We start from the raw sequence: 10792 nt of genomic DNA on the forward strand, positions 1-10792 counted from the left end.
TCCTGAAGTACCTGAAAAGGACTAAGGAAATGTTTCTCGTTTATGGAGGTGACGAAGAGCTCGTCGTAAAGGGTTACGTCGACGCTAGCTTCGACACAGATCTGGATGACTCTAAGTCACAAACCGGATACGTGTATATTTTGAATGGTGGGGCAGTAAGCTGGTGCAGTTGCAAGCAAAGCGTCGTGGCGGGATCTACATGTGAAGCGGAGTACATGGCAGCCTCGGAGGCAGCACATGAAGCAATATGGGTGAAGGAGTTCATCACCGACCTAGGAGTCATACCCAATGCGTCGGGGCCGATCAAGCTCTTCTATGACAACACTGGAGCTATTGCACTTGCCAAGGAGCCCAGGTTTCACAAGAAGACAAGGCACATCAAGCGTCGCTTCAACTCCATTCGTGAAAATGTTCAAGATGGAGACATAGAGATTTGTAAAGTACATACGGACCTGAATATAGCAGATCCGTTGACTAAACTTCTCCCTAGAGCAAAACATGATCAACACCAGAATTCCATGGGTGTTCGATTCATCACAATGTAACTAGATTATTGACTCTAGTGCAAGTGGGAGACTGTTGGAAATATGCCCTAGAGGCAATAATAAAAGCATTATTATTATATTTCCTTGTTCATGATAATTGTCTTTATTCATGCTATAATTGTGTTATCCGGAAATCGTAATACATGTGTGAATAACAGACACCAACATGTCCCTAGTGAGCCTCTAGTTGACTAGCTCATTGATCAACAGATAGTCATGGTTTCCTGACTATGGACACCGGATGTCATTGATAACGAGATCACATCATTGGGAGAATGATGTGATGGACAAGACCCAATCCTAAACATAGCACAAGATCGTATAGTTCGTTTGCTAGAGTTTTCCAATGTCAAAGTATCTTTCCTTAGACCATGAGATCGTGTAACTCCCGGATACCGTAGGAGTGCTTTGGGTATGCCAAACGTCACAACGTAACTGGGTGACTATAAAGGTAGACTAGGGGTATCTCCGAAAGTGTCTGTTGGGTGACATGGATCAAGACTGGGATTTGTCACTCCGTATGACGGAGAGGTATCATTGGGCCCACTCGGTAATGCATCATCATAATGAGCTCAGAGTGACCAAGTGTCTGGTCACGGGATCATGCATTACGGTACGAGTAAAGTGACTTGCCGGTAACGAGATTGAACGAGGTATTGGGATACCGACGATCGAATCTCAGGCAAGTAACATATCGATAGACAAAGGGAATAGCGTACGGGATTGATTGAATCCTCGACATCGTGGTTCATCCGATGAGATCATCGTGGAGCATGTGGGAGCCAACATGGGTATCCAGATCCCGCTGTTGGTTATTGACCAGAGAGTCGTCTCGGTCATGTCTGCTTGTCTCCCGAACCCGTAGGGTCTACACACTTAAGGTTCGGTGACGCTAGGGTTATGAAGATATGTATATGCAGAAACCCGAATGTTGTTCGGAGTCCCGGATGAGATCCCGGACGTCACGAGGAGTTCCGGAATGGTCCAGAGGTAAAGAATTATATATAGGAAGTGCTATTTCGGGCATCGGGACAAGTTTCGGGGTTATCGGTATTGTACCGGGACCACCGGAAGGGTCCCGGGGGTCCACCGGGTGGGGCCACCTGTCCCGGGGGGCCACATGGGCTGTAGGGGGTGCGCCTTGGCCTAGATGGGCCAAGGGCACCAGCCCCTATAGGCCCATGCGCCTAGGGTTTCCACCATGGAAGAGTCCATGTGGTGGAAGGCACCCCTAGGTGCCTTGGGGGGGAGGGAAACCTCCCCTTGGCCGCCGCCCCCCCTAGTAGATCTCATCTACTAGGGCCGGCGCCCCCCTGGCACCCCTATATATAGTGGGGGGAAGAGGAGGGATTTCACACCAGCCCCTGGCGCCTCCATCTCCCCCCGTTACGTCTCTCCCTCGTAGTCTCGGCGAAGCCCTGCTGCTGTGACGCCCTGCATCCACCACCACGCCATCGTGCTGCTGGATCTTCATCAACCTCTCCTCCCCCCTTGCTGGATCAAGAAGGAGGAGACGTCTCCCGTCCCGTACGTGTGTTGAACGCGGAGGTGCCGTCCATTCGGCGCTGGTCATCGGTGATTTGGATCACGTCGAGTACGACTACATCATCACCGTTCTTTTGAACGCTTCCGTGCGCGATCTACAAAGGTATGTAGATGCATCTAATCACTCGTTGCTAGATGAACTCCTAGATGATCTTGGTGAAACGAGTAGGAAATTTTTTGTTTTCTGCAACGTTCCCCAACAGGTTGCATGTTAATGTGGGCCTTATCCCATCCATAATTGTATGTTGATGTGGCATGCTTGCATGTTAAGATAAATAGGTTAGTGGGGATCAATCTTTTAGGTATATAGGATGAGAGCCACTCAACATTTTCATCGTGGTCTTCTCCTCGGTACAACTCGGATAAAAGAAAAGAAATTCAGAGAAACACACTGAAATATTTTTGGAGTTTTTTCTTTTCTTCAACAAGAAAATAATAAGAAAAAATGAGAAAAACTATTTACACGGGAAAGCTCCCAACAAGCAAAAGAAGAACAAGGAAATCTTTTTGGATTTTCTTTTTAGTACTACTACTAAGCATGCATAGAAAGTAAATTAACTACAACTAATTTTTTTGGTTTTTCTAAAGTTTTTTTAAACACACAAGAAGAAAGCAAGAAAATAAATCTAAGCATGGATGATACAATGAAAAAGTGTGAACATCGACAAATGGAATAATATGTGAACATGAATATAATGTCGGTGAGAAACACGTACTCCCCCAAGCTTAGGCTTTTGGCCTAAGTTGGTAGTAAATCAGTAGCCTGGAGGGTAGTATGGATCCTGAGGACCAGGCATCCACTCATCCCATTGTTGAGGAGCGGCATCCACTGATCCCACTGTGGAGGTGCCTGCGTAGCCTCTGCAGCAGCGTGAGCGTTCCAGTAGGCGAGGATGTCTGCAGGCATAATCCGGTATCCACCCCTGGCAACAGAATCAAACAAAGCAGGTGCAGGCAAGGGGATAACATCACGAGTGTCAACGTTATAGACCAAGTTATAAGGAATGGCAATGTTAGGACGATCATGTGTAAGAAAGGGATGGTGATCCATGGCTACATGATCTAGGTAAACTGTGGTAAGAGAGAAATCATGAGGGCGTATCTCAACCTCGAAGTGAGCCGCCAAATGAGTACCATAAATCCCATCATGTATTTTACCCTGAGATTTATTAAGGTGTAGGCGACGAGTCACGATAGCCCCCAAGCTATACATGTTGTCGTCCTCAATGGCACGACGTAAAACAGCAAGGTCTGGTGAACTAAGTGCTCCCACCTTCTCCCTAGCAAGCAATCATTTGGTAATGAAATATGCAAAGTAACGGACAACAGAGAAATGTAAACCACCGGCAGTGATGGCCGACACTCTCCTCTCATCACAAACTGTCAAAGTGCGACAAAATCCTCAAACTCAGCCGGCCTATGCTCGGCCAAGCTCCCGTCAGAAGGGATCAAGCATATGTCACAAAACTCAGTAAGTGGTATCTGATGATTTTCAGCGTATAAATCAAAGCTCACTTCAGGAGGATTATTTCTAGGCAAGAAAGTAAAGCTTTGAACAAACATATTTGTGAGGATTTGGTGCTGGTCATACTCATCTGCGATGAAGTCGGTGAGACCGGCAATGGCAATGAATTGCATGAACTCGTCATGAATTCCAGCTTCTTGTAGGAACAGGATGTGCGGCCATTCGCACGGCCGTACCTCTGCCAACCTCTGAGGGTGAAGATCATTGTCAGAAGACTCCCCTATAACACCCTTGGAGTTCTTCCTTGAGCCATATTTCCTGAAGATATTCATGTCCGCGTACAATTTTTCCTATGAACAAAAATCTGAATTTTTAGTTCACAATTTTTTCCAACAAAGCTTCACAAAACTAATAGCAACTACTCATAGGGATACACAGAGGCCATAGCAAGCATTCAAACTACTTAGAACACTAAGAATTAAACATGCAAGCACATCTACAACAGCACCAAGTATAAACCACTAAAACAAAAACTAATTGGACAAATGGTGGAGTCACATATCAAGCAACAATCTCCCGAAACAGTTTCGGAAATGGAGCTTCGAGCAAAGAGATCAAAATTGGCAGCAAAATGAGCAAGAACACGGGAGAGAGAGCAAGAGTGATTTTTTCTGGAGGTAGGTGACAATGTGGGCTAAAGAGATAAGTGAGGGGGCTCACGTGGGGACCACAAGCCCCCTAGGGTGCGCCAGGGGGTGCTGGCGTGCCCAGGTGGGTTGTGCCCACCTGGTGCACCCCCCCTCTTGTTATTTTTGCACCAAAAAATCCTAAATATTCAGGAAAAAACATATACAATTTTCAGGGCATTATGAGAACTTTCATTTTTAGGTCATTTTTTTATTGTACGGGAAATTCAGAAAACAGACAAAACATGGCATTTTATTTTATTTAACTAATAAAAACAGAGAATAAAAAGTAGGGATAGAAAGTAGTGCTTACTAAATTCATCAACTTCATACCGTTCAAAAATGATCCATTAATAAGGTTGATCAAGTCTTATCAACAACCACTTTCAATTAGCATGAAACCGAAGAACTTTCGTAAATCACTAAGTTGCCTCAATAGGGATATGCATTTCCCCAACAATAAGCATTTCATATTTCTTTTTGACAGTAGGTAGAGGTATTTGAAAACTTCCAATAGTGATTGTCGGAGATTTGTCAATAACATTAATACCATTCACTTGGAATTGTTTTTTCGGAAAATGCACCGTATGCTCATTACCATTGATATGAAAAGTGACCTTGCTTTTATTGTAATCAATAACAGCCCCTGCAGTATTCAAGAAGGGTCTACCAAGGATAATCGACATGTTGTTGTCGTCAGACATCTCAAGTATAACAAAACAGTCAAAATAGTAACATTAGCAACAACAACGGGCACATTCTCACAGATACCAATGGGTATAGCAGTTGATTTGTTAGCCATTTGCAAAGATATTTCAGTAGGTGTGAGTTTATTCAAGTTAAGTCTTTTATATAAAGAGAAAGGCATAACACTAATACCAACTCCTAAATCACAAAGCAGTTTTCACATAATTATTTTTGATGGAGCAAGGTATAGTTGATATACCCGGATCTCCAAGTTTTTTAGGTACTCCATCTTTAAAAGTATAATTAGTAAGCATAGTGGATATTTCAGCTTCCGGTATTTTTCTCTTATTAGTGATGATGTCGTCTTTCATATACTTTGCATAAGGATGGATTTTAAGGATATCAGTCAAGAGAGTAGCAAAGCGCTCAAATTCTTTATCATCATTCTTTTTAGTTGACTTGGGTGGAAAAGGCATAGTTTTTTGAACCCACGGTTCTCTTTCTTTACCGTGTTTTCTAGCCACGAAGTCTCTTTTGTCATATCTTTTATTCTTAGGTTGTGGGTTATCAAGATCAACAGGTGGTTCTATCTCAACATCATTATCTGGTTCTTTATCATTGGTTGATTGAGAGTCTTCATGAACCTCATCATTATCTTTTTCATTATCATTAGGTGAGTGTTCATTACCAGATTGAGTTTCAGCATCTGAGATAGAAACTTCATTTTCATTATCAGGAGGTTTCTCTATTTCAGGTTCACTAGAAGTGTGCATAGTCCTATCATTTTTCTTTTTCTTTTTCTTTCTAGAAGGACTAGGTGCACTAGTGTTAGCTCTTTGTGAATCTTGTTCAATTCTTTTAGGGTGTCCCTCGGGATAAAGTGGTTCCTGAGTCATTTTACCTCCTCTAGTTGTAACTCTAATAGCAAAGTCATTCATATTATGATTCATTTCATCAAGTAATTCTCTTTGAGATTTAGCAACTTGTTCTAATTGAGTTTGAATCATAGAAGCATGTTTTCCAACACCTCTAAAATCATTTGATATTCTAAATAACAAGTCACTCAAGCGAGCAATCATATCAGAATTATATTTTAATTGTTTCGTAACATTTGCATTGAAGTGATCTTGTTTTCTAATATAATTTTCAAACTCATAAATGCATTGGCTAGGATGCATATTGTGAGGATTGTCATTTTCATTGAACTTCATACGAGAATTTACCTCTACCACCTTAGGCATTGGTGGTGTATTAATCCCATGTATTTCTTCAATAGGAGATAAATTTTCAACATCCTCAGCTTTAATACATTTTTCCTTCATAGATTTTTTTGCCTCTTACATATCTTCGGGACTGAGATATAATATACCCCTCTTCTTCTGAGTGGGTTTAGGCGGTGGTTCAGGAATAGTCCAATACCCTCCCGTGGCAAAATTAATAAGGATAAATTTATAGGCATTGGATCTGTGACTTGTTGGATGATATTCATCATGTGACAGTTATAACCTAGGGTCATACGGCACTAGCTCCAATTCATCGATATAATGTAGGCATGTACTTCCTCCGTCTCAAAATTCTTGTTTTAGATTTGTCTAGATGCGGATATACCTAATACTAAAACGTGACTTGATACATCTGTATTTAGACAAATCTAAGACAAGAATTTTGGGACGGAGGGAGTATTCTGTAAATAGTCATACATACTTTATTAAAAGAACTTGCATGACATCTTTTGTCCTATCCTCCCGTGACAGCGGGGTCCATATTGGAAACTAATGGATATTAAGGCCTCCTTTTAATAGAGAACCAGAATAAAGCATTAACACATAGTGAATACATGAACTCCTCAAACCTACACTCATCAGCGGGAGTGGGCCCGGTTGTTGTCACTCCGGGGTTGCCGGATCATAACTGTAGTAGGTGACTATAACTTGCAAGATCGGATCTAAAACATGGATATAATGATGAATTCATAAACGGTTCAGATCTGAAATCATGGCACCCGAGCCCAAAGTGACAAGCATTAAGCATGACAAAGTCATAGCAACATCAATCTAAGAACATAGTGAATACTAGGGATCATGCCCTAACAAAACTAACTCGATTACATGATGAATCTCATCCAATTCCTCATCGACCAGCAAGCCTACGAAGGAATTACTCAATCCTATGAGGAGCGTCATGGTATTGGCAATGGAGAAGGGTTGGTGATGACGAAGAACGAAAGATCCCCTCTCCGGAGCCCCAAACGGATTTCGGATCTGTGGCAAGAATCGTGGCGTAAACCCTAGTGCATTAAATCGGGGTGCCTCCAATTATTAAGTATAAAAGATAGTTCCTACGAACCCCATGTACGTATCTGCATATCCTTCATATATACGAGCAATGCTACACCTACGGGTTGACTATGTACGTCGTACCCCGCAAAAAAAAGACTATGTACGTCGTACGAAGGAGATCACTTGCAACATTTCTTACCTAATATTAAAGGGGGATTGTTTCTCCAGTTTTTTAGGTTTACGGTGGGACCCAGAAAATTTTCGTGTTTCCTCATGCGGGCGCTTTCTCCTTCTCCCGATTGGTTTTTGTCAAAAAAAAATATCACAGGACGTACAGAGCAGCAATGGGCCGGCCCATTAGCATACACACAGCCCGTGCCAATAAAAGAAATTTCAAGAAAAAACACTGCACCATGAGGGATCAAACCCAGCTGCTCACGCTTGATAGCTTAGAATGCAAGCCACTAGACTAAATAAGACTTGGTGTTTAATTAGCAGTGTGAAATTTAAAATTAAGCTCATAGTCGCGTCAGATACTGAGAGAAAAACTTTTTTTAAGTGAATATATTTTTTAACACGAATTTTTTTCAAAGTTGGTAATAAAAAAATGAAACTCGAACATTTCTTTTTAAAAAGGAACATTTTTTAAACCTGACTATTTTTTAAAACACAAACAAGTTCTAGAACTACTACTGTTGTGATTAGTTTTCGAATTTGCAAACATTTTTAAAAACAAATATTGTTTGAGTTTTGAAATTGAAAAGTCTTTCCCGCGCAAAAAAAGAATTTGAAAAGTCAAACCGTTTTTTAAAACAAGATTTTTAAAAAAATGGAAGGTACTGTAGCTAAATTGTTTTAATCTATACCTATTAATACAACTTGGCGAGTTTTTTAAATATGCCCACCTGATGCATTGTTTTAGTTTAATTAATTAAACTAGAGATATGGAAAGAATCTTTTACTCTGTCGCATCTTCACGTACAACCAGTCTGACTCGGCCCAGTGACTCCTGTCAAAATACATGAGGAGTCCAACTAAGGTTTTATAGTCTATCTTACACAAACTACTCAATTTACATGATGACACGGACATATATTATGTGCATTGATTTTCCATATTATATTACCCAGATAATAAAAAAAAACTTTGTTCACGGCTCTTGATCTTCCTCGGACATGAAGGCAGCTCAACAATCGACCTGGCCAACCTTGATGAGGGACAACTGGTGCTGCGACCATCGGCGGCAAGGACGGCAAAAACGGCAAGCAGAAACATGTGTCTAATGTTGTATTGAAATGGAGGATGTGAACCTGAGGATGAGGCATTAATCATATTTATTATTTTAGGGACACAAGGGTGAGGTCTTTAATCATGCTCAATGGGTAAAGGCGTGTGAGGGTTGTTTTCTCTCGTTGTAACGCACGGGCATATTTGCTAGTGATTGAAAATAGGGGAGGATAGACCGCCCGGTGAAAATCAGGGGAGGATAGACCGCCCGGTATATATCCTATTTGTGTGTTTATTTTGCCAACCAGAGAGGCCCTGACACTCCTCCATAGTAGCATTCCTCCACGTATCTAGCAGACTCGGGACGTGACAGAAGAGCAGCACCCCGGATTACCGCGTCCTCGTCCCTGATTAGCCCCCTGCCATTGAAATAATCCCCGAGGAGCTGCCCAAGCATGGGGATCCTCACACTGCCACCGACGAGAATGACCTCGTCGATGGCGTCCTTGCGGCTCTGCATCTCGGAAGTGGGAGCACCTCCCATCACCACCGTCTCCACTATTTCCATTGCTCTCTCCATGAGGGCACGGTTCAGCTCCTCGAACTTGGCTCGTGTGAGCTCCTCGTGTGAGCTCCTCGTAGATATCCGCTCCTCGAACTTGGCTCGTGTGAGCTCCTCATAAGAACACCCTCTGGGTCGCTCAGTAGCTTCTTGGCCCTCTCGCAGTCCGCCCTCAGCTTCCTGAGAGCGCCCTCATCCCCACGGATGTCCCGGAGATGCTTCTCCTTGATCAGCTCCACGAAATAGTCCACAAGCCTGCCGGTGAAGTCGTCACCTGCACAAAATGAATTCAACCAAAATTTTAGTTTCTTCCATTTGTTGCCTTGAGATGTGTATATATGAGTGCGTACCGCCCAGGTAGGGATCATGGTGTTCGTCCAAGAGATGGCCCGAGCCATCCTTGAACCTGAACTTGGCGGCGTGGCAAGTGCGGCCGCCGAGATGGAAGACGAGGATGACCTTGCGGTCGCCCCTCTTCTCATGAAGGCGGTACGCAGCCGCCGCCGCGACCTGCTCGTCCACAAGCTTGGCAGTACGGAAGCCACCACGCCACTGGGCAGCTTCCATGACGAGCGAACTGTGTTGAAGGCCGTTGAAGTGCCCGGGGACAGTGACCACGGCGTACCTGATCTCGCGGCCCAGATGCGCTTCCGCCATTCGCTTCAGCTCGGCTACAAGGATGCTGGCGACATCTTCGGGGAGGAATCTCTTCACGTTGCCTTCCTCAATCTCCATCTCGATGCCGCATCTTCCCAGCTGCTCGGTGAAGTGGTACGGCACTAGCTCCGCCTCTCTCTTTACCATCTCGTTGTACATCCTAGCAACAAAAGAATCAGGATCAAGAGTCAAACCAAAGGATCCATCCAACCCAATCCATTCGCCGCGGAAAAAGAGAGACAACTGGATCAACCAATTGTACCATGCAAGCTAAGATCTAGAACCAACCAAAGCAAGTAAGAAAACTACTTGCCTGATGCCAAGGAGGCGCTTGAAGCCGGAGACGGCCGTCCCAGGGCTGACGGCGGCGTGGTTCATGGCGGCCTCGCCGACGAGGGTACCGTTGCCTGTGAAGGCGACCCAGGAGGGGATGCAGAACTGGTACGCGGTGTGGGGATCCAGGCGGCCCCCGTAGCCGGCGACGCAGGACTTGGTGTTGCCGAGGTGGATGGCCGTCGTGTTGCCCGTCATGAACGGAGAGACCGTGTCATACGTCCGGAACACGGAGGCGCAGTGCCCGGGCCTCAGGCCCCGCGGTAGGCCAAACGCCGCCGCTCCCGACGTCGTCGATGCCGCTGCATTCATGAAAATCAAATTAACGAATTAGGCGAGGACGCAGCCGGAGTTCAATCGATATCAGAGGGAGATGAGGCAGACCCACGGCCAGGAGCAGTAGAACGCCTAGGTAGATCCGACGAGTCGCCGCCATTGGAGTTTCTGTTTCTCGGCGTGTTTTGGCGGAGTTATCAATGCCTCTAGCAGCGATCGTGCGTGACCGGCACAACGATCCATGTCACTGCGTCATCGAGGACCGTAGGATCTTTGCAGGCCGCGTCATACTCCAACACCAATCTGTAATCAATGCGTCAGTTCAAGCAAAACTAGTCACGTTCAAATATAAACCTACATCTCTGTAAAAAACAATAGGATAAACCTAAAACTTCATTTAATCTAGGAGGACCCAATCTCATTGGAGAGGACACCAGCGACCCCCCCCCCCCCCCCCCCCCCCTTCCTGAAATTAGACTTCTTCTGTCATCATGATATATGAACGGTTTTGCTAAACCACATCCACATGA

General features: G+C 44.3%; 1 protein-coding gene across 1 annotated transcript; it reads right to left on the reverse strand.

Annotated features, from left to right (window-relative positions):
• Positions 1–8347: 8347 nt before the first annotated feature.
• Positions 8348–10477, reverse strand: LOC123108366 (luminal-binding protein). The gene is made up of 5 exons (XM_044530171.1): positions 10371–10477; positions 9967–10288; positions 9347–9813; positions 9099–9270; positions 8348–9066 (listed from the first exon to the last, which is right to left on the reverse strand). Exons 1-5 carry the CDS (start codon positions 10420–10422, stop codon positions 8727–8729), a joined length of 1353 nt encoding a protein of 450 aa, XP_044386106.1. The 5' UTR covers positions 10423–10477; the 3' UTR covers positions 8348–8726.
• Positions 10478–10792: the final 315 nt, after the last annotated feature.

This window comes from Triticum aestivum, chromosome 5A (genome assembly GCF_018294505.1).
Source record: "Triticum aestivum cultivar Chinese Spring chromosome 5A, IWGSC CS RefSeq v2.1, whole genome shotgun sequence".
Classification (NCBI taxonomy): Eukaryota; Viridiplantae; Streptophyta; class Magnoliopsida; order Poales; family Poaceae; genus Triticum; species Triticum aestivum.